Genomic DNA, 24,804 nt, shown 5'->3' with positions numbered 1-24,804 from the left:
TGGGAAAACTGTGTTACAGAAGATGATTAATCAGTTATCTAACACAGTTTGTGTAACAGCGGAGCGTATCAACATAATGAATATTTTGGGTCTTGCTTGCCAAAGAAAATTTCTATTTATAACACTAACTCAGTACTAAGATGATGTTTCCTTTCTAAGGAAAGTAGTTCCATTAGTATGCTGTTATCTGAACAATGAAACCCCTCTGGTCAAGTTTCTCAAATGGAGCTTTGCATAAGTCTTCATCATGCATTTATTCCTTGATGTGCGGTGGGCTAACTTTGTTCTCTCATTCCTTAACAAGGTGGGGCAAGAAGATAGGATAGAAAAGTACATGGGTCAAGATAATGAGTGGGAGATGGCTCAAGAATCTCTGTCATAGGTAGAGTGATGGGGTGAAGGTGAATTTAATTTACTGATAGTTAGTTCTCACTGTCCTACTATTACTAGAACAAACCACCTTCCTCCCCACTTCCGCTGCCTTCTTAGGCTCAGCTTTATTCCTAACTCTTCTGCCTCCTCCCTGCCCAGAATGTGGTTTTTATTCATGCCTGCTGCTTCTGAAGACTCAAGTATAGAACTGCTCTTACAGAACAGATTACTCTGGTGTGGGTCTGCCCCATGTGTGCAGTCCCTGCCAGAAAGCCTGCTCTATGGGGGTTGCTCTCCAGAGCCGCAGTTTCTAGTAGGAGCCTGCTTCTGCAGGAGCTTCATATCCAACCTGCAGCTCACAGAGGATGCCCTCTGCCAGCAGGTGGATATCTGCTCTTCTGTGATCCTCTATGGGCTACTGGGGGACAGCCTGATCCACCATGGTCAAGGCAGTCTGCTCTGGTGCCAGGAGCTGCTCTTGCCCTCCTCCTGCATTGACCTTGGTGGCTGCAGGGCTGTTGCACTCATTTTTTTTTTTTTTTTTTTTTTTTTTTTTTTTTTTTTTTCTCCCTTGTCTCTCCCAGCTGCTTGTCTAGAGGTGTTTACTCTTTCTTAAATCTGCTATCAAATGTAACCAGCATTGCTCACTGGATTGTTTTTTGCCAGCTGTGAGTCCGTGTTGGAACTGGTTAAGTCTGTCAGCCTGTGGTCCCTTCTCACAGCAGCCATCATTGTAAGCACCCTCTGCCTCCAGCATCTTCCTATGTAAAGTCAGCACAGGATGTGAGGAAACAATTCAGAGGGATGTTCTTTGATAGTGAATTTCAGCTTCTGGTTTGGTTTTCTTGTAGACCAAGGGGAGAAAATAGGCTAACTGTTGCAGGAAAAGCAGGACTTTCTGAAGTTTTTGATTGTGTTTAGATATCTGTGTAATGTATATTAATAACAGTTTATATGAAGAAAGAATTAAAAATATTTTTACTTAGCAAATGAGTGCTTGTTTATTCTGTTCTCATTGTTGGCTTTTCTCTGTAGGCTGCAGTCACTAAACTTCTCCATCAGAAGTTTTTTCAGTTCTGCGGTCTTTGGTGTTTCACTCCCCCAAAGTAGGGGATTCACACTTCTGACATTATTATTATTAGTTAAATAAAGCAGCATCTGGTACTTCCTTCTGTCTCAATGATTTTTTTTTTTTTTTTTTTTTTTTTTTTTTTGGCCCCCCCCCCCCCCAAAGAATAAAACTGTGACCAGGAATGGTTCTAAAGACCTAGAGATTAAATGAAGGGTAGCTGTGTAGCAGTCTAACCTTAATGTTGAAAAATTCAAATGTAAATACTGTATTTAAAAGTTTACAGTGACTGCAATTTAATAGTAAGATCTCCCAGCCTCCTTGGAAGCCTTGGGATTGTTTTGTGAGCTGGTAATCCCATGACTGCTTTAACTATTGGCTCTTTACCTTTTTCTGCTCTATCTCCCTGGGCTGGCACGGTAGCTGCTCACCTCTATGGGGGGAAAGTATTCATGGATATTTTTCAAGGCCTTAACATCAGATTTTAGGGGAAGAATATGCTGGGGCAGCTATCAAATCCTGCAGTGTTGCCGATTTGTCAGACTTCATCTTTCCGAGTTCCATGGTAATGTTGAAGTGTTTGTAGGCTTCTCAATCTTCACACCTGTGTATAACAATATTTAAGTGTCTTCTGTTCTAGTGTGATATGAAAATGCTGTTTCTCAAGTTCCAGGATGGTGGCAAGATGTAGATGTGTACCTGGCTCCCATCGCTTCACCTATAGATCTTATGTGTACACATCTTTTGTAAAAAGCACTCCACAGACACGAAGGTGGCAGAAGCTGTGCAGCTTGTGTCTGGTTATTGTGATTTGGTGACAGTGAAATGGCTGCTTACTGTTCAGAGCAAGACCTGCATTATGCAGGGAAATGCTTGTTTCTAGCAGATTGCCATTCATGCATGAAGATGTGACATGGGTGGTGTTTGTATGTATCTTTCCTGTTGTACATCTGAACAGTAGATTAACAAAAGCACCCTTGTCTGAGTCTTTTAAGGAAACCTCTGGGTCTCTTGGCTTGGCAGTCTGCCTGCTGGGTTCCTGCGTGGACTGAGCTGTATGTTGTGTTTGTAGCAGAACTGCAGCCACACCTTTCTGAGGACGCCTGGAGACAGGCTGGACTGATGGGCTGGGGCCACTGGGATGAAGTTGAACAAGTCCAAGTGCTGGGTCCTGCACTTTGGCCACAACAACCCCAGGTAATGCTATGGGCTTGGGGTAGAGTGGCTGGAAGATGCTGTGGAGGAAAAGGATCTGGGAGTTGGTTGATGCTTCATGAATGTGAGCCAGCAGTGTGCCCAGGTGACCAAGAAGGGAATGGCATCCTGGCTTGTATCAGCAATAGTGCAGCCAGCAGGAGCAGGGACAACCCTCTGTGCTCAGACCTGGTGAGGCCACACCTCGAGTACTGCGTTCAGTTTTGGGCCTCAATACAAAAAAGAAATCGAGACCCTGGAGTGTGCCCTGAGAAGGGTAGCAGAGCTGTGAAGGGTCTTGGATCACAGGCCTTATGAGAAGCAGCTGAGGGAACTGGGATTGTTCAGTTTAAAGAAGAGGAGGCTCAGCGGAGACTTTATTGCTTTCTACAACTGCCTGCAAGGAGGTAGTGGTGAGGGAGGGGTTCAGCTTCTTTTCCAAGGTAAGAGCAGTAGGATGACAGGGAATGGCCTCAAATTGCACCAGGAGAGGTTCAGGTTGGATATTAGGAAAAATTTCTTCTCAGAGAGAGTGGTGAGGTATTGGAACAGGCTGTCCAAGGAGGTGATGGAGTCACTGAAGGTTTTAAGGAAAGGGTAGGTGTAGTACTGAAGGACATGGTTTAGTGGGCAGCCTTAATGGTAGGTAGACAGTTGGACTGGATGATCTCAGAGGTCTTCTCCAGCCTTAATGATGCTATGATTCTACGTGACTGATTTGTTAGCAGATTCTGGGTGTTTCCATCAGTAGCATTGCAGATTCAGTGAAGGCAATTGTGCAAATGCATTTTAGTTCTTGTTTGTCTTTCCTCTGCATCTCTAAACAAGATAGAGTCCCTCTGAAGTAACACTGGAGATACTGTTCTTGAAGCAGTCTTGCTTTGCAGTCTGGGGGAGGAGTGGTTCATCTTTACATGTTTGTAGTGTGAATTCAGTGACGCTGACTTCATCCATTCTTCCATAGTTTACGCAGTGTTGCTTTAATACTGTACAACAGCTAGCACCACTTTCACATACGTACCTTGCAGTGCATAGGATTCTTAAGCTGTACTTTTGTCCTACTGTATTATATGCAATTCCTTTAATTTTGCAATATAAAATGCAAATATTTCAAACATAGAACATAACTTTAAGCAGCTTTGATTAACATCCTTCTGCTTTTGAACTTCCTAAAGGCTCTTTCGTCTTACGAAGCTAAAGATGATTTAAAAAAAAAAAACACAAAACAAACAAACAAAAAAAAACCCCAACTTGATAGGGCGTAAGGTGTATGACTTGGAAGTTGATGTTCAAACTTGGAAAGCAGCAATACTGGAACCAGCTGTACTTCATACTGATGAAGGTAGAGTCTGCATGGGGAGCAGGAGCAGGGCTAACAAGAAGTGCCGGTGTGGAAGCCCTGCTTTTTGAAGAGGGACCTGGAGAAGATAGTAGGGCAAAACAGGAGCAGGCAAACCATTACTGTGCTGTGTTTTTCTTTAGACCTATATGGGGCCAGTGTTTTTCAATATCAGTAACTACATACAGTTCGGATGTCAGCATATACAGGGCTTTAGCAACAAGTGATTCAGGTGCTTCATGCAGGTGTGAATGGCATTTCTGGTGTCTGAGGGTATCTCAGGCCCTAATATATATATATAAATATATATATAAAATATATATTGTCCCTGCCTGCTGAGTGCTTTCAAAGTCCCAGGCATCTCACAGAAGCACTGGCAGCAGAGCTGCATTCTGAGAAGTGGGAGAACTTAATTTAGAAAGCACTGGGTAAAGTTCCTTGACCCAGTTTTGGCAGGAAGGCCAATCTAGGTTACAGCTTTCTGCTCCTCCCTGCTCTGATGGTTGTGGTTGCCCTGCTTGGTAATTCTGTGCCACTGCAGTTATGCTCTCAGCGCTATTCCAAGACAGCTGTGTAAAACTGTCTGTAGCACTTTGTAAACAGAATCTAGGAAAATGTTAAACCATACAGAAGGCAGTCTGCACAGTGTTCAGCAATGTTTGGAGAGGAACAGTCATTTCTTACTTGTGAACCTACTTCATTCTGCACTTATCTCCTTCTTTGAAAGCATTTTTCCAGAGCTTTTACTGGGGAAGCTGAAGAGCTGTGTCATTTTTGCGGTCCCACAACTGTTGTGCAGGTCTTCCCACAGTTCAGCCCAAAGTCCCTCCAGCCCCACTTCCTGCATAGCTCTGCTGACCCTGCCACTTGTGCTCTGCAGGGAGACCTCACTGTGGCTTTCCAGTACATGAAGAGAGCTTATAAGCAGGAGGGAGACTTTTTATGCAGTCTGATAGTGACAGGAGAGGGTGGCTTTAAACTAAAAGAGGTGAGGTTTAGGTTAGATGTTAGGTGGTAATTCTTTACTCAGAAGGCAGCGAGGTCCTGGCACAGCTGCCCAGAGAGCTGTGGTGCCCCATCCCTGGAGGTGCTCAAGGCCAGGCTGGATGGGTTCTGGGCAACCAGTACATGGCAGGGGGCTGGAGCTGGGTGATAAGGTCCACTCCAACCCAAACTGTTCTATGATTCTAAGATCAAGATGGGCAACAGATGTTGTAATGGAGTACTGCTCTCATCTGCTGAAATGGATGGCCATGCATGAAATATCAAGGAACAACATTAGCACAGTCTAGAAAAGAGCTTTATGTTGCACTTTTTTATGATGATCAGCAGTTCTTTAGTAACATCATAGTGAGACTTTCTCAAGACTTAGTTCTTGCAGTCTTTCAGCCTACCCTCACAGGACATCAGAAGAGGAGAACCATGTGGAATTAGTGTTCAGCTGCCTTTAGCACTGTGTTGTGGCAACTGTTGAATAGTGAGCCTAGGGCATACAGTATTATGCTTAGTGTAGCAGATGTGCCAAACCTGCACCTTCAGTTCTCTTGCTAGTCCTAAGTGACCCACCTCAGTGTATGAATTCAGGCAGGAGGTATATTCTGAAAAAGAAGTATTCTCTGCTTTAACTACTCACTGTTGGTTACTCTTGCTCCTAAGGAAATAGAAAATCTCCAGTACTTAGCTACTGAGAATCCAGTCCAGCTCCCTTGCTGACCCACTGATGGCTTAGGATCCATCAGGTCACGACTCTGAAGTATTGTCTACGTTCTGTAGACAAGAAAAGCAGAACTTCAAACAGCAGATCCTGCTGTTCTATTTTCAAAAGAGAAAAAATGAGTCACTTTTTCCATTTGAGCAAGTCAAAGTAGCACAAAATATGCTAAACACAGTATGAAGTCATTTGTGTGACAAGCCATGCATTATAAGTGGCCTTCGCATTTAGTTTTGGCCTGGTGCTTATTTTTAGAAAAAACCTTTCTGCACTCATGTGACTTCTGTTAGTCACATCTTCATCTCCTCCACTCAAATCTACCCTACTGATGCTCGACTATTTCCACAGAGAAATATGAAATGCTGGATACTTATGGAGAGCAGCATATTAGTTAGCATTGTGATCTGGAAGACAGATTCAGTTGCCAGCGAAGAATGAAGCCTAGAAAATTGTCAAATACATAACAATGACAATGGAAAGCCATCCTGTTTTTACAATCACTTGTTGCTTTTCTTTTGTTATGAGCCCTGTTTGTAACTTTAACTCTTTAGAAGCATCCTCCACTTCCGTGCTGGCTGGGTGCAACACCGTGGTTTCTGAGTTCCAATTTATGTTAGTAGATTTGGCACTCTGAAGCACAGCAATGTCCTGACATTGAAGAATAATCATTGTGCCAGTCCTCAACGTGCCTTACAGTGAAGCAAACACTAAATTCTAATGCAAGGTACAGCCTGGGCACTGTAGGATCAACATGAGGAATAAACAGTCTCCATATCTGTACTCCTGGGGAGAACACTCAAATGCAAATACCTACATTTGCATAACTTTCCTGCCTTTAAGACTGCCACCTCTATGACAGTTAAATAGCTGAGCGCAGTCTAGAGAGCAAGTTCATATTCTGCAGAGGCCTGCTCTGGTTCCTATCTGCTTCTGTATCACAACTAAATTCTTAACCTCTTGCATTACCTATGCAATTTTCAGTCTCTGATGATATTCTACTTGTTTTGCTTTTGGCAACATTTGATCTATACGGAATTGTTATTTTGTTATTGGTATCTTTTTCAGTAAAGCACATTAAGAATGATCTTCAGGGCAAAAAGAGAGAATGCCATGAGTACATTAGAGCTGTAAGTCTCTGAACAAAAAGGAACTGTATGAAACCTGCTTTACAAAGGGATCATGTACAAATTACCAAAAGCAAGATCATGTTACTTTGATCAGCTTAATACTTTTTTTTTTTTTAACCAAATATAGCATTCTAATATTTCTGGACTGCCTTGAAGCCATTGATATTGGGCTCCAAAAAGTAAAACTGAAAAGCAAAGTACAAAAACGGCAAAGTACAGGGGAGGGGAATGCTGCATAAAAAAGAGCTGTGGGAGGAAGGAGGAATGTTAAAGTCCTGAGACTTCTTAATTATTATTATTAGCAATTATTATTATTACTATTATTATTTCATTTTTTTATTACTTAGGAAGGAAAAAAGTAACATTCTGGATCTGTGCCCAAAAGTGGCTCTGTTCTGCAGTCAGTGAATGACTTCCCAAGATTGCATTAGGGAGTAAGTGAATTCATTTTTAATGTGGAAGTATAAAATGTGAGTTTTAGTAATTAAAAGTGAATGTCTGGGTTGTGTGAAAAAGTGAAATCAGCTGACTGCTGGCGACAGTCTTAAACCATGACCCTGCAAATGCAGTTCTGTGACACGTCACCAGAGGGATTCCTAATAAAAAGGGAGAAACATGAACAGCATTTGCTCAGGCACCAGCACTCTTAAAAACCAAACAGCTTCAGTGTCCTGGTGGATGCATGGACTACAAACAGTACTAAATAATCTTTACCATATAAATAAAGCCTAGCCGAGTTAAGGAACAACTAAAATATGGCACCCGCAAGTAAGTATGCTACACAACTGAGCTGGACAGAAGTGTGGTGGTTCTGGTCATTGAAAAGTATACAGAGTGAACACTTCTTCCACTGTTGTGACTGTAGAAATGGCTGAAGAACTTATAAGAGCATTTAACAAAATAAAAATCCAATTGAAATTGATACATTAACTCCAAAGATTTAACTTCCTTTATTCGTCTGCACAACAGAGGCGAGGCAATCCCAGTAACGGGGTTGCACTGAATTCTCTTAATTTCTACAAAGTAAAGAATTGCAATGCTATGTAACAATCATCAAGTTAAAATAAAAATAAAAATTCACCAAACAAGGCAACTCATTAAGAAAAAAAGAAATAACCATACACACGATAACACAAAACTGGAAAAATTACTTCAGGTTACTGCTCGTCCCTGTCTCACTCTCAGTGAAATACAAAACAGTCATACAAACCCTATTTCACCCGTGTGGCTGATGTTTCTTTAGGTCATGATTTGTTGGACTTATTTGTGCCTCAGACAAAGCTTTATTACTCTATATGAAAAAGGAAGACTCACACACCCATTTTAATACTGTAGGAAAGCACACGTGTAAGAATCAACGAAATAAATCTGTGCCAGAGCTGTAGCTCTGCTTCCCCTGACATTCTACTACTGACAGGCCTGCGAGCAGTCCCTGCATGGCCTTCCCCAGGTGTCACCACCTCCCTTCTGTGCACTGCCTGACAGGGAAGTGCCACCACACTGACCCTGATCACCTGATCTACAAATGAGGCCTCGACAGGCCTAAACAATTTTTTGGTGCTACAGAGAAGCATTTCCTGTTTTTCATTGTGCTCCTCCCTGCACCAGTGTAAATCATGTACCTGTCTGCTGAAGGCAGCAAGTTTACTTCAGTGTAAATGCAATAGCAGTATGGAAGCGGCATCTGCAATCCTGCACAGGAATGGCAAACTTGGACCTTAATGCTATGGCTTTCTAAGAGGCCCTGTCGCCTTCAGATAATTTTGTCTAGGAAAATACTTTAAGAAAATCCAGATTATATTCTTCTAAAATGATATCCTACAGATTTTCAACTTCTCTGTGTAACTTTGAATGCTTATCAAATGTTGCTACAACATTGCATGCAGTCCCCTCATAATAAAAAAACCAAAAACACAAGTAAAGTGATTGCCACATTCAACTTAAAATATAATCTCAGCAAAAATTTTCATATCTATGAGGGGAAAATTCTGACTTCATCAGAACACTAGGATATACAATTAAATAGCAGCTATGGATTGCATAGTCTGTTTTATTTTTATATTTTTTTTATAAGAACCCTCTTAGAAAAAGGGATTGTGGATGGATATCTGCAGTCTGTCCATGGTTCCTGCAGCTAGTTTCATCATGTAGTCCATGAAGGGAAGTCTCTACAAGTCACTGGTGAGCTAATAACTGAACTTTACAGTACTTATCATCTACACCATTAGCAAGTCTTGACCCTTTACTATCCTAATAAAAATTAACTGAAGTGTTCAAGCCCACAAGTTTCTAAATTACAGTTCACATCAAACTTCAAAATAAATACAATTTAATACAAAACATTTGAAAAAAAAAAAACAAAAAAAACTTTACTTGCAAGAACTTACACTTGGTCTCAAAGGTAGTCCATCCTATCCTACAGTACCCATTATGTACACACTGGATTTATGGAGACATGTGAGAAACAGTTGAACTGAACTTAGAATTGTAATGATGTGGTCCACTGTTTAGCAAGTTACCCATTTTAGAGCCTTGTGGATCTAGCTTCAAATGACTTAAATGTGATTTCTTTAAATTTGGTTACAAATACTGGAAAAAGAAAATAATCTCTCAAAAAAGTGCTGAGTTCCTCTTGTTCTCATCAAAACTAACACAAAAAAAAAAAAAAAAAAATCAGGACACATAGGAGAGTCTCATAATTTTGCAGATCACACCTACAAACAGCCTAAGAGACTGCAATCATGAAAAGAATGTTTTCCAGAAGCAAGTTAAAACAGCTGTGACAGGATGGGTTTCCACTACTGTCCTCTGTGAAGTCTCTTTAAATGATGGCATCGTGTTCATCACTGTAATAGAAACACAGTAATTAATGCTCTGCAGTACAATCATCAATCAGTACAAGAAACTGCCACCTAGTTGCTGCTAAGAAGGCTATTCTGTGAACAAAGGCCATCTTAATGAGAAGGGCCAAGCACATGTTAGTCCCGGCGCTGCAGGCCTCTCTGAGCCTGGGGACATCGCCTCAGTTAAAAGAAGCTGCTTCAAATGAGATGGATGATACTGGATAGGAAAAGCAACCTAGTTTTAAGAATTCACAATGCTTAAACTAAGACTGGGACAAGGATGCAAGCTTGGAAGAAAACTGAGAAAAGTTGGGTATAAATGGCAAATAAGATCTGCAAGTCAATAGCAAAGTAAAAAGCAATTCATTTTCCTTAATCATTACATGCCAATAAGGTTCCATCAGAATTTTAGCATTCGTTACAAACAGTTGAGACAGATACAGTGTGAACTCAGAATTATAAATGTGCTTTGTTCTCAGAAGCAAATGCTTCTGAGGAGAGAGGAAAAGAGAAGTTCGACAAGGACAAACCAAGCCCAAGACAAGATGGCCCCCAAACCTATTTCAGAAAGGAGAGTTGTCTGGAAGAGGCTGTTGACATATTCTTTACTTTGTCCACCTGGGAAAATACCTAGAGAAAATGTTTAAAGGTGTGGTTTTCCACTTGCAATCTGTATGCTGTCTGAAGCTCACAGAAAACCTCAAGGATCTTGAAAAGAAACTCAAGAAAAGAAAGCGTACTGTCAGCATGTTTGTAACTGCTGTGTAGGACCTACGCTCCACAGCATGCTGCAGCTCACAGAAGGCTCAAAGTCGCTGGTGTACACAAAACAAACAAGTGACTGTAGGTGGGAGCCAAACGATACCTTTTCACATGTACTTTTCTATGGAACACTCTTAGCTGCCCTCAATAGCTGAATACAAACAAATGTGGGTAGGCATCTAGCAGATTTTAAGTGTGTACTTTAGTGTGGTAGAAATGATATAACTAGCTTAGGTGCAGATGTCTATATTCTGTTAAATTAATTCTACCTGATTTTACAAACTTGCCTAGAATACTTGAAGAATATTCAGTGCATACAATTTTATGGAACAAAATAACAAAACAAATGTGAGAAATCAACCAGCTGCCTTGTTCACGCTGGCAACGATCAAACACTGAGCCTTAAAAATGTGAATAATGGCTCTGTTGCCAGTTGCATGCTTTCTGTGAAAACAAATAAACTGTTTCAATGTGGTGGCTAGGGAGAGTGGAATATGACATGTCTGGCTTTGAAACTGGCTGCTCAAACTAAACTTGAAGGTATGTAAGAGGTGATATAAAAGAGAGACGGTAAAAGGGTTCCAATAAAATGTCATCTAAATAACAGGAACAATACGCTGGGGGATGGAGTGAGGGTAAAGAATAAACAGACAAATGAGTCTAGGAAAAAGTATCAGAAGAATCAGATGCCTACCAAATGTATTGAACATCTCATAAATACTGCTGTGAACAATCAGTGCATAAGGGGCATACAAGACGGCAGAAATATTTACAGTGCTAGCAAATTAGGATGAAAGTATGCATACATACAGAAGAAATACTTCTGGCACCAAGCTATTCAAGCAAATACCAGCCACGAAAAAATCCAGTATGTACCACAAAGAGCAGAGCAAAGGTGTAAAGGGCACCCCAGCTGTGGAACAATTATAAAGTTGTTGTACAGAAGAAACCGTCATCCATGAGGCTCAGTCACAGCTGGCATGGATGGAGGTTGAGTCTTGGTATGGTATGGTGAGGGAAGGAAAACTGAACAAACTAGAAAATGAAGAAAGTACACAAGTAATAACCACAGTGACTTAATTTGAAATAGTTGACAGACAAGGGTCTCCTAAAAATAGTAATTATATACTAGATCACAGGAAAAAAAATTAAAACACACAGAAGAGAGGCGTAAGAACAATGAGGAGACACTAAAGGGATGAAACACAGTATCATAGTTAAATCTCTTACACTCAAATAAATTTACATCACAATAATATCTTTATTCTCCTTATTCCCCTTGAGAAAGTCAGATTAATTGTCTAGGGATAATGCCTCTGAAACTTACATGGTTCTGTACTGAATGCCTCTTCTTGAGTGGTACGTTTTGCACCCAATGTAGAGAACAACTAGGATGCAGAGTGTCAGCACAATGCCACCTACAAAACTGCCCACGTCAAATCTGGAGGCTCTGGCTATGACAGTCTCAGATTTTGATGTGGCTGAAAGAAGAAAACAAAAGGCAGTTTTTACAAGATTTGTTTCAAGGGACTCCTTTGTATCCTGCACTCCCCAGATGACTCACATCTAAAGACAACTGGACAAATTTTACGTAGATCAACTGGCAAGATAACAGCCAAGCACGCAAACATTTTTTTAAAGTTCCACAGTGTGGTGTGGGAGCAGCTGATCTATCTGCTCACTCTCTCTGAAAGACTGTGATTGCCACTTCTCCTTTTCACCTTCCTCTTTCCCTTGTTTTCCTCCACTCTCTCCTTGTTCCACATCTGCTGCCCCTCTTACACCAGGTCCCATGTTTTTCAGATCCTCCATTTTAATTTAATAAGCTTGGCCTGAAATTACCTAGCCTAAAAGGAAGCTGCTTTGACTCAGAACACAGTGGGTCAGCCTACACAGGGTTCAACAACCACGTCAGCCAGGATAGTTAAGTGATGGGAGTAAAGTACTTCTGGTGGCTATTAGTTGCTGCCTGCTCTACTCTCATAGGCACACTGCCTCAATCTGCAGCTAATAGCAACTAGACTGAGCTCAGCTCCACAGCCCAACACAAGTGTCCCCCAAAGATCAAATACTGACATAGATAAATACTGACTTCAGATAAAGAAGTTTCCATGTGAAAACTGGTTTCATCTGCCATAAGATGATCCAGTTTGTGCCTGTTTGTATTTGCCACAAGGCGAGTTACTTGACCAAATAAAAGTTCTGCTGACCTACCCAATAAGGTTTTACTTGCAAGGAAAAACTGATTTCTACAGTTACTGTTTTTGTACTCAAGAGTACTGTCAAAGTGTACCTGGCAACTTTTACATGAAGCGTGAACCATCCATAATCATAACCCATTCTCCCTTAAGAAGAAAAGTAACTACATTGCTACAAATAGGGCAAACAGAACTCAGCCTTGCTACCAAGCCAGCGACTTTTACAGCCACAGGTCAGCTGAGACAGAGGAAGTAGTGAAGATGTGTTCATATATACTGTAGAAGGGGGAATGAAAGAAGTACTGAGGTGGTACTCAAAAGCCTACTGCCAGCTCTTAATGAACAGGCTTTCTCCTAACATCATTAATCTCCTTGCTGGTGGCTGCCAGTTCACACTACTTGCAGTTGTATTTTTTTCTTATATGTTTCAGGTCACTCAGGTTAAGTGAAGCCTTATTAAGCGTGTGGAGCACTTAGAAGAACGTTACTGTGGCCAACTAAGAAACTTGCTCTAGCTTTTCAGTATGCAGATATATTCCCTTTACTGCACCTACTGTAAAATGAGACTATCAACTAGAATTGTACAACGTGTCAACATGTGGAAGTGTGAACCTACCTGTAATGGACGTGAAAGAAATCTTAGAAGTGGTCACTGTAACATTCGCTTGTGATGATGTGACTGATGAAGCTGTAGTTGATCTTGTCTGGTTGGCTTCAGCAGGCTGAACAGGAGTGGTGACACACGCAGCGGTGCTGGTGGGACGGCTGGCACTGGTGGGATGGCTGGCACTGGTGGGCGTACCTGGGAAATTTTTCATTTGACATCGTTCAGAAAAACAGATAAAATTAATCAATGGCATACTCACAGACTAACATAACATCTGTCATACCCACACAGAATGAAAGAATAACAACGAAAAAAAAAATTGCATGGACACCTAGGTTTGCACACAAACCCTTCCCCTGCTCTCTTCCTTTGGAAAGGCCTAACTTCCATTTCTGGGGCTCAAGATCAGGAGCAGCGTTAAGGAAAGGCCTTCGATAAAACCTGGATCATATCCAGTAATTTTTAAAAGTATGAAGTCTTTTGGTAACACTATCCAAGTCCATAGAATCACTCCTGACTTAGAATATTTTAGTAGTGATTTAATTTTACTCGATTTAATTTACCTTTGAACAACAGTGATTTTATTGAGGTTGTGTGTATTTAAATGTATTATACATTAAACTCAAGCGTCACCATTTTTTCCACACACGGTGAAAAGTTAACGGAATGCAGCCTGCTATCTTGTAGCATTTATTTTGTAGCAGGCTACTGCCGAGGTTAAAGCAGAGGACTGGAATGTTGTTTCACAAGTTCGGTTGATATCTAACATCTTTAACTTTTATTCTGCTTCTACCTAACACTTCCTCTTTCCTCCCCACTGAAAGGAACAAACTATTCAGAATAGAAGTACCGTGAGACAAAATGCAAGAGCAACAACAGAGGAGATTGATATTTATAGCAAATAGCGTTAATAGAAGGCAGCCACCTAGAATAACTGTAAGAAAATTATCTATTTTTTAAGGAGCTAATGAGAAACATGAGCTTTTTATAGAATTGAAACCTCTCTAAGCAGATAATATGAGGCAAACAGCTTTTACACATGACATAATTTCATGGTGAAAAAGCTCCCTTTGCACTCTGTACTGCTGTGTTATTTCTATAGTCTCATACAATCTGGATTCATTTTTAGACACCATCAAAGCTTTTCATTATGCAAATTCAAACATCCAAGCACTTGTGTTTTCTAAATCTAAAAACTAAATCTAAAAACTTAGAGCACTTGCATAAAGGATAGTTTTCATCTCAGTTCCACAGCAAACCTGATACTCAGTTTCTGTTCTTTTTGTACAACATCAGAAATTCTTCCAAAGAATGTTCTTCCTGTAAATGTGGTCTAAACTGCAGGAAGCCTCGCACAAAACATTGTCCTTGCTAAGACTTTGGTTTCACTGCTTCCAATACAGCCATAGATGCCAAAAACATAAAAAAGCAAACACTGAGACAACGTAAGCGTTCACAAAGAGGAGGCCTATGAGCCACTTTTCTGGGTCATTTAACATTAAAACTACTGAAACAGCCCAATACCCTCCCCCTCAGTAAATACGATTTATCTTCCTCTTTGCTGCTATCCTTGTACTTTGCTCTAGGTGACACCATGAAATGAACATTCATTGGATGGGACAGATGGAGGACCACACTGTGCTTACCTTGTTACAATTAGGAAATTCAGTTCCTCTATGAAGCATGTGTAAGACACATCGGATAAAGTTCAGGGCACATTTTAATACTGGCAGGCAAACTCCCCAAATATACAACCATTCATAAATATCAAATAGCTCTTCATTATAGGAAATAGAAATCTATTTGGAAACCATCAACAGTCATGAGATGAAATCACACCCAGCAACTACATTCTTTATGTAAAAAAGACATCAAGCAGAAGAAAAGGCAAATCTGAATGCAATTGCCAACCAATCACAGGTGGCATTTTAGTTTGTTTGTTTAGTTGTTTGTTTTAGATTTTTAAAAATTAATTATTGTTTTTATTATTTTGCTGTGTTTTTTGAACCACCATCACAGAGTGTCAAAGTGGCCCATGTTTCTGAGCACTACAGAGGTTGATGGGTCCAGGTGTATCATTATTAGACTATACAGTACAAAGATGGTATTTACTCTGTGGGTACTTAATAACACTTAAGAAAACATAGTCAGCAAAAAAAAACCCCAAACATCCAAGCAGCTATCATGAGGAATTTCAGCAAATCTGCACATTACTTTCTCCCCGTCACTTTCTTATAAAGAAGAAAAAAAGGATCACTAATAAGATTACAACACTTTGTAATATAACATGTATTAAAAGAAAAATCTGGTTATCTTCTACAGACTTATCTTCTGTGATATATTTAGTGCCAGTCATTTCAGAACATCAGTGGGAGGTTTTCAGAGGCACGTAGGAAATTTGGGAAGCTGACGTGAATTGGGCTCCAATCTGTTCTTCTTTCTCTTTGAAAACTTACTATTTTACCAACAGAGTTAAGATAAAAGAACATTTGCTAGAAACATCTGTCCTTTTATCTTTTATTTCCCTAATTACTTTTCCCCAAAAGACCAGCTGTGCTTCATTGAACATCATGCTAAACACACCCAGGCTGCGAAAGTTGTTTTTCCTACCTACAAAGGATGCACACCAGGAGCACAGTTCAGGCTTATGACAACTTTTAAGTGACAGTTATCTTGTTTTGTAAAGTACCTTACCTATCTTACATCTGCTTGAGCTACATATACAGTGTAATGATAGCTCTTAGCACCATGCAATACTCTTTGTGTAACTAACCTCTCAAACTGCATAAGCACTGTGCTAGCATACAAGTAATTATTACTGAATGTCTTCACAAAATAAACACTCTTCTTTTCACAGAATATGATCTTCCTATGGAATAAGATTTTCATTCTTGCCATGAAAAGCAAAGACTAAGCAAAATTAACCAGCTATATGCATCCAGTAATAAACCCAGTACTCTTCATTCAAAAGAGGTTATTAAAATGGATGTGGACTATCTTAATGTCTATGAAGTTTCTAACAATGAAAAGAAAAAGCCCCTCCCCCCCAAAAAAGAAGGATGTGAACTGTAAATCGGGTGGAGCAAGGCACAGCTCTCTGTTAGGTTGGTAGTGTACAGGCTCAAGCTGCTTTTTACAGTATAACTCAGACCTCTGCCAGAAGCCCATAGTCAGGGCTGGGGCGCAGGGTTAATTAAGCACCTGTGTTTTACAGTGGCTCTGCACATGACGAAGACTTTAAGGCAACAAGGGGATTACCAGAACCTCTCCACTTTCTGAGTAAGGCATGCCTAAACTGGTATATACTGCAGGCAATGGAATGAGGAACTGCACCACTTCCTAGCTATACAAAAGCATTTACAAAGTTTTTTTTGTTCTCCACTGATGAATGTTTTAATGGAACTGCAAGCAAATCAGGGTAGCTCAGGTTATCTGCATGTGGCAGAGAGTTGTACTGGAAATGCAATGACTTACCAGGGACTTAGGATCATCATAAAATTGCACAAATGCACAAAGTATCTTACAGTCAGCACAACATTTCTGCCCTGCTTTCACAGGGTTTTTGGCATGAAGGGGACCCAATTCATTGAACCTTCTTTTCTTCTCTCAAAAACAATCTTTTATCTGTGCATCACAGACTGAATGACTGCAGGACATTAATTCTTACTCAGCCTCTGCTGATGTGGTTAAATATGTCTGCACAAACTCTTCCAGAAAATCATTTTCTTAAAATTTTCCTTTTTTTTTTTTTTTTTAATAATAAGCCCACATTAGCATAGCCAAGGGTTGGGGAGCTGCAAATCCAAGCAGATAACCTGCACATTTGTGTCTCAGGTCAAAAACCTGCTTTCAAACTCTACCAGCTGATGTGATAAAGATGTTTCTTCTTTCAACAAAGGTGTGTTTTGTAAACACAATACTTATGTTGAAGCATCACAGCTGCAACAGTACTGCCTCGAGAAGTCATTTTTACCTGTAGTTTTTTTGTGAAGGTGTGAAGGTAAGATACTCAATAAAAAAATAACCATGACAGATTGTCCCAGATCTGCTGTTCATGTCTCATTTGAACTGCAATGTTATGGGCTAAGAGATCTAGAAAGACTAATTTCTGTTGGGTAAGGTGCCATAAATTTCACCTAAAAGGAAACAGTCTTATTCTTGAAACACAAGCCCCAGTGCTTTCATTATACTCTACACCTATTTACTGTGAAACATGATTAAACAGACATGCAGTGTTTACACAACAACATATTCAGCTGTATTCCATGAAAATGGAAGAAGAGAGAAAGAATCAACATTGATGACGGCCCCACTTCTTTTGAATTATTTCCTGAAGCTTTATGTTTTGTTTCTTGTTCTTCTACGGCACTCTAGGGCATCTCTTAGCATTATTTTATGTTGCATCTCTATTTCCTAAAAGGATAAAGCCTTTCTCAAATAACCACATCTCACAGATATTTCTTTAGAATTTGGTATGGTTTGGGGGTAGTTATGGTCCTAGAAGCTAGCTCCAAAATAACATACGTTATTTGATGAACATACGTACCTGCTGCAGACTGCGTGGATGGCACAGCAGAGGAATTGGATAAAGTGCTGTTTTCTTCAAGAAAAAAGAAGAAAACAAGAAAATTAATATTCATTTCCACTTCAACTTACTATAAAGTACCAACAGCAAAATACTCCGTGTTTGCAGGCTCCAAGTGGGAATAAAGCAGAAAGCATTCCACCTCAATCCACGTGGTTTTATCCTGCAAAATGCTTACAGACTTTAGTATCAACCCTGTTCTCACTGACTCTTGACCTACTCAAGCATTATGTTTTTTCCAGTTTTTATTCCTCCATTTCAGTTTCATTTCCTGTCTCTCAGTCTCTTCTTTCATTTTGCAGCATCTCAATTACACACTGGGCTCGTTTTGGTAACATTTCATAGTTGTGACGCAGGGATAGAAGCAGCTTTATGTTGGCTCATGCTGTCTCTACACAATAAGGCTCCTGTGAACACACCTATTTCCAAAGACTGTTCATATTTTTGTCCTTCTTTCCTTTCTCTCACCTCTAATTTTCCAATTTTTTTTTTCTTTTTTCTTTTCTTTCCTACTCATGCTACTTTTGTGTCTCAGTGTCCTCTCTGCTGTAATCCTCTTCCACATTTCTTAAAGGCCAACAGCCTTTTCTGCCTAGCGATGACCTGGGTTGATCTGAAACTCCCACTCCTGCAACAGCCATCTCTCCCTCCAGTTCTGCACTGGAGATGCATATGATCATTCTTTTCTTGTTGTTTTTCTTTTTGGTTTTTTTTTGAGGTCTAATTATTGCCAACTAGCTCCAGCGTTGAGCACTAAACTCACAATTTTTATACTGATAGCAGAGATATCAAGTTACAGATGTAATTGACTTTGAGAAACAATCTATGATTCCACAATTACAAACATGCTCTTCCTCAGATACTTTGCTTTTTCTATCCGTATAAGCCACAGACACACCTAGGGCTAAACCTTTCCCACAGTGGCCCAGTGCTGTAGCTATGCAGCTCTGGTCTTTCCAAGGTTTTGAGTTCTTGCTTCTGCAACCTTGGGAACACATCTGGATGTGGACTGCATGCTCACACAGGTGAAAGGAAGCCACACACACCGATTTTGGGTGCGAGTCACTGATGCAATCAGTACAATGACAAAGTGAGTCATTGAGCTATTTGTCTATTGTCATTGGCTATTCATCCCATTTCTTGCCCAACAGAAAATGAGATGAGCAAAGGGATACAGAGTAGAAGTGACTCAGGGAAAATCCGTTCTGCATGGGTGGCTTAAACGCCATGCACTGCTTAAAGGCGTGCACCTTAATGCAGTCAAAAGAGATCACACTGAAACAAACACGTGCTTTAACAACAAGCTCAAGCACAAGAGATCTGGAATCAGTTTTGATATGAAGAATATTCAAATGAACAAGTGCCTTGCCTTTCCCTCAGCACCACTGAAATAACAGCCCAACAGACTTTCTACTTGCTTCTCTTTTTAACAGTAAATTGATGCTGGCAGATATTTCTAGTTCTACACATACAGCTTTCTCATTTTGTTCCACCTCTCTGGCAAGGAGTAACATCCTGTTGCTCCAGGGTATCTAAGGGCATAAGAACCGATGGTTTATGCTGTCATCAGTTTCTCCTAAATATCTTTAGTTGTCGGCAAATCAATGTGACAATCAGAGTGCCTCCATCTTGCCTTACAGCTGTTCATGAACCACTAAAAGCTAAACCACTACTGGGCAGTTCAAGCCACGCAGTAATACGCATTACTGTTCTCAACACTACTGAAACACAGAAAAAGAAGTGCCAGAGTATTACCTTGCATTACATGGGGTGAAGTTGCATTAGAGCTTGTGTTGGTGACCTTCACCTCTGCAAAGGCATTTCCAACTTTAAAAAAAAAAAAAAAGACAATTTAGTTTAGGTATTTTAATTCCAGGAAGAGAAAAAAACAGTTGGTATAGCAACTGCTGCTTTGAGCACCTACATGACTAAGGAACTGCACGCAGGAATTAGGTAATGATGCTATAGAAGCATGGTACCACAACAGCCTGCTCTCAGCACATCACCAATGACAACGGTCACACTATTCAACCATCACATGCACTGAAACTCCTTCCCATCCCCCATTTTATCTTCCCCATCAACACAAAGTTCTCTTCTTCCTTCAGATGTAAGGAGAATGAAAGAAGTAAGAGGAAGAAGTCAGCCACCTTCCTTCAGTAATTATATATGATTCACAATATCTATGGCAGAAAGGAGAGAACGTCTCATGTGAATCTTTTCCTATAGGGCCTTTGCAGGCAGAGGAGCACTTGCTCCATCCCTACATAGATATCATACTGTTAAGAGTAATAGAGACCTGATGAGTCTGTCCCCAGGCCTGGTTCTGCACAGCAGCAGTAAGATGTAAAAACACACCATGCAGAATGCAAAGCCTGGCACTCACACACCTGCAAGAGGATCAGTTGTGGATCCTACCTTTGTCCAGCACTGTTTAGTTCTGATAACTCACCACAACATTCTGTTAAAGGAAAGCAAGTAACCTGAACTAAATGTCTCAGAAATAAGGCATTTTCTCAGTAGTAGAAAGAGCTCAGACTGATAAAGCTTGTAAATACAAATGAGAACATGCAATCTCCTTCCCTGCTCAGTCAGCAGAATGGGCTCCCTGGAGGATGACATGGAAGTTAGAGAGGATCAAGATCTCACCCAGCTTCAAAGATATACTTATTATTATGTATTTTAAACCAAAACTGCTAAGTTCCTTAATTTGGTTTAATTTGCAGCTGCTCCAGGAGACAAAGACATCCTAATAAGGGGTAGTGTAAAGGGTATGCCATGTTGGAACATGTGGAACGTTAATAGGACAGGTGAGAATGAGAGAATCTGAAACCACCACCATTCCCAAACTGTTCTCCATCCCCAAACAGTAGGTTTAGTATCCAAGATGTGTACATCAGTCACTGGGGAAACCAGGAGGCTTTAGCCAGGGAAACTGTAAGCACATCCTAGGTCACAGCAACGGGAGAAGCATTACACCCTTCTGCATAGATGTGGCAGCAAGGAAGCTCTGTGCACGAGCAAATATGCCTTTTGAGGCCACAGGATGAGCTGAAATGTTGGGGTGTGAAATCCTGGGAGGAGAAAATCTGCTGTTGTTTGCTCATGCTGTGATTCAGAGGAGAAAAAAGATCTTTGTGTTCATTCTTCATGATGCACTGAATCAAGGAAATGCCTGATTCCGACAACGCACCAAAGCTCCAGATACCACAAAAGGACAGAGAAAGGGGACAAGCAGGCTTTTCATCATACAGCTCCATGCGTTCCTCTCTTCAAGGTCAAGCAGAGGTGCAGCTACAAACAGCAGTGCCTGTGGCAGGCTGGGGTGCACTGCAGGCAGGCGTGCTTCCTGCCAGATGCCACAGCACAGCTGGTTGCAGCAAGCACTTTCAGGGCCCCTCTGTAGTTTTGGTGGTCTGATGCATATGAAGTTGTAAGCCTGAGACAATATGGACACACAAACTTCCAGAAGAGCAGAACCAATCCAGTTCCTCCAGCTTTGGCTGGAAGGTAGCTTCCAGGAGCAGTGTTCAAATACAGAAATAGATGTGAGAGCTGAAAATAAACAGGATGTAATTCTAAATTGACATAATTTCACTGTATCCGGTAAAAACCAACACGGTGGGTAATTCCCACAAGCTCTTAATGTCAGAAATGCACAGTCTCCAACTGAGGCACATGCTGAATTGCAGCTCCCTGCAGGTGCAGTCTGGCAGGAGACCCACGCACCAACAGTGGCACAACTCAGGCAGTTCCCAGCGTGAGATGGGGTGGTCTGCTCACTCCCACACTCATGAGGAAGATAAGCACATCTCTGAGCATTCTCAGGCTTTATACCCTGGCTTAACTAAACCCAGCGCTCTAGAAAGATGTTGGAATAGGACTCATGTTTTATTCTAAGCACAGCTTTACATATTCACTTTGTGGACATTTCAAAAGTCATCCAAACTGTGCCTGGGAACCTTTCCTTTTCAAGTTTGATGCAAAGCAGGTTAAGGAGGTAGGTTTATCTCCAAGCCATTCTGCTTCTGTTAGTTTAAATATAACAACAACAAAGTAGGGAGGCACTGACAGCGCACAGCTTGCTGCGAAGATCTGTGCTGGCACAGCGGCCTTTGATCAATCCAAACATGTTCGAGTCAGTGCTGGAGTGGTAACAGCAGCAACAGGAACACCACCACCCCCAGCATGCTCCAACTTCCAGTGGGAACAGATGAAACTCAAATTCTGGAGATTAAAACATGAACTACCCAGTGGCCCTAAATCCATTGCAACATGCAATCTGTAAATCTGACAAACTGTAAATCCCAAGACTTGCTATCTGAACGCTCCGTTCTTCTTTTTCCCTTGACTCAACAAGGGATTTTGATACTGATTTTTCAAGCGGCCTTGAGCTAACAGAAGGTTGTTGCATGAGCCCGGCACAGAGATCACACAGGATTATCTCTGCAGCAATTTGGAAAGGTTGCCATGCCTCAGCATTGTGAAATCCATCTCACAGTCTTGCAAAAGAAACCATTATGCAGATGCTTATGGAAACAGCAGGGATCAAACTGATACTCAGCTTCAGTCAGTTTGAGACTGAAACACAGCTACACCTTTTGCTGCCATGCAAGGATTCAAATGAAGTACAGAGACATACCACATCCAAAACACCACACTCATTATCAGGCTTGGAGACACTGCTGCTGCTTTTTCCTGGTCTCATGAGCAGCTCAGTGCAGGTGCGCCCACCAGAGATGCTGTAGCTGTCTTTTGAATGAGCTGGATGGGGTGGGCTGCCTTGTGTCTCCTCACTGAGATCACAGAACGACAGAGTGATTTGAGCTGGAAGGGACCTTAAACATCACTCAGTTCCAACCCCTGCCATATGCTGATTGCTCCCCCCACCAGTCTGCCCAGGGCCCATCCAGCCCGCTCTTCAGCACCTCCAGGAATGGGGCACCACAGCTCTCTGGGCAGCTGTGCCAGGGCCGCACCTCCGAGTAAAGAATTTCCTCATAACATCTAACCTGAACCTTCCTTTTAAGTTTAAGCCATTCCCTGTTGCCCCACCACTACTAGACTGTGTAAAAAGTCAGTCTCCTCCTGCTTCTAAGTATGTCTTCAGTACTTGAAAGGAAGATGTCGTAGATCCAGCTGGATTTTACAGAACAGTGGGTTCTTGGATTTTTGTATTTCATAATATTTTGCTAAATGTTTCTTCTACTTACCTGACACAGAAACAAACTTTCTAGCAGAGTAAAAAGAACAGCTTCACATGGAAATAACCAGCTGGCCCTAAAATCTTAACAGGAATGAGCGCAAACCTGCTGCCACTTTCATGTTTTGTAACCCATACTATTTGTTGAGTTTCTCACTTTCTCATGCAGCACTCCTCACGAAGCACAGTAATGCTGCTGAAAGAAACACAAACTTCAGTTTCTGAATAAGTGGAGGCCGACCCAAACACAGCTGTGTTCTAACCAGGCACATCCAAACACACTGAAACCCAGGAACTTCTGCGGGGCTCCCTGCCCCACCCCACAGTCAGTACCTCTGCAGGTGCACTGAGGTGAGCCTCAAAAGGGCATGGGTTTTGTGAGCAGGTTATAACGGAGATCACACAACCAAATGTGATGGAAGGAGCACACCTGAGTGCCTCACGGTGGTGAGCCGGGCCTTGCCCTGGGAGCAGCCACAGCACACAAGGGCAGAACCACGCAGCCAAAGGCAGCCGAGGCCCACCTGTACAGGGGCAGGTGGCAGCCTGGCACAGCACAGCGATGCCAGCATCCCAGCAGGGCGGTACGCACTTTGCAAATACATTTTTAAAAATCTTTTTTAAAAAGCTTTTTTTATATAAATATATATTATTTTTAGTGCAATAATGTTCTTTCGTTCAAGTTAATCTTGGTACTTTTTTTTTTTTTTTCCCCTGCATCTTCACTTTAGAAAGCTGTGATGTACAGCATGGGGCATTTCAGCCTTCGAAAGAGCAGCACAGGCAGCTCAGATTTCTGCATCTCGCCTTTTATCTGAGCGCACTTCACTTATCGCCTGAACGTGGTCGTCTGCCACCCGAACCGGGCTCGAGAAATTGGGTCAGTCCCGGAGCGGACTACTTGCCGTAGCGCAGGGCAACACACACAGCGCACCGCCCGCCCCGACGGCGGAGCTGGAAAGCAGCGGGACCCTCCGGCCGCCAGGACAGCGCCCGAGGGCGGGCAGCGCAGCCCGCGCAGCAATACGGAACGCAGCGCCACGAGCCACGCGGGCGGGAACCGAACGGAGCCCACCCCAGCACGGCACACACAACTTCCCGGCCGAGGGCCCGCCGCCGCCCCGAGCCGAGCCGCAGCCCCCAGCGCTCCCCGCGCCGGGGACGCGGCCACGGGCATCGCCCCGCGGACCGCCCGTCCCACGCTGCCGCTACTCACGGGGGCCGAGCAGGAGCAGCAGCGCGAGCGCCCGCAGCGCGCAGGCAGCGCCGGGAGGGAAGAGCCGCATGGCCTCGGAGACAGCCGCGCCGTGCCGGGATGGCTGCGGCACGCCGGGCGCTGCCTGTCCGCGTGGGGCGGGGCGGGGCGGGCCCGAGAGGCGGCCATGTCTGCACGGCCCGCCCGGAGCGGCTCGACGCAGGCTCGGGGTGGGGCTGTGGAGGCACGCATCGTTGTGCTTCTGCTCGTGCTTCGCGCCGTCAGGATTTAAGGCCGCAGAGGGATCTGAAGTTTTCCCACGTGCTTGGACAAACTTATCCTTCGTTAGCTGTGAAATCAACTATGAGGGCTGTAGAAAACAGTCGAAGGGAACAACCGTTTTCAACACTTTTCAGTTTTCTTGTGTAATTCTAACTTAAAATCGATGTTGGAAACTAAGGAGAGATTTAGATTAGACATCGGGGAAGATTTTCACTCAGGGCAGTGAGGCCCCTGGCGCAGCTGCCCAGAGAGCTGTGGTGCCCCATCCCTGGAAGTGCTCAAGGCCAAGCTGGATGGGTCCTGGGCAGCTGAGCCTG

General features: G+C 42.3%; 1 protein-coding gene across 1 annotated transcript; it reads right to left on the bottom strand.

The window, feature by feature from the left end:
* Positions 1-7,743: 7,743 nt before the first annotated feature.
* On the bottom strand, positions 7,744-24,318 carry TMEM123 (transmembrane protein 123). The gene is made up of 6 exons (XM_042838912.1): positions 24,227-24,318; positions 19,563-19,634; positions 17,769-17,822; positions 13,232-13,417; positions 11,745-11,898; positions 7,744-9,658 (listed from the first exon to the last, which is right to left on the bottom strand). Exons 1-6 carry the CDS (start codon positions 24,294-24,296, stop codon positions 9,634-9,636), a joined length of 561 nt encoding a protein of 186 aa, XP_042694846.1. The 5' UTR covers positions 24,297-24,318; the 3' UTR covers positions 7,744-9,633.
* Between the last annotated feature and the right edge of the window lie 486 nt (positions 24,319-24,804).

This window comes from Centrocercus urophasianus, unplaced genomic scaffold (genome assembly GCF_019232065.1).
Source record: "Centrocercus urophasianus isolate 14NV4802_14NV808 unplaced genomic scaffold, USGS_Curo_1.0 seq_9, whole genome shotgun sequence".
NCBI lineage: Eukaryota > Metazoa > Chordata > Aves > Galliformes > Phasianidae > Centrocercus > Centrocercus urophasianus.
This window is presented reverse-complemented; position numbering and strand designations above follow the sequence as displayed.

Bases quoted from the DNA above. Each gene is read 5' to 3' on its own strand.
- TMEM123 (XM_042838912.1), bottom strand. From the start codon at position 24,296: ATGCGGCTCTTCCCTCCCGGCGCTGCCTGCGCGCTGCGGGCGCTCGCG. The intron at 17,823-19,562 runs GTAATACTCTGG...TTTTTCTTGAAG, and splicing joins TTCACCCCATGTAATGCAAG to AAAACAGCACTTTATCCAAT. The intron at 9,659-11,744 runs GTAAGTTTCAGA...TTTCTATTACAG, and splicing joins GGCATTCAGTACAGAACCAT to TGATGAACACGATGCCATCA.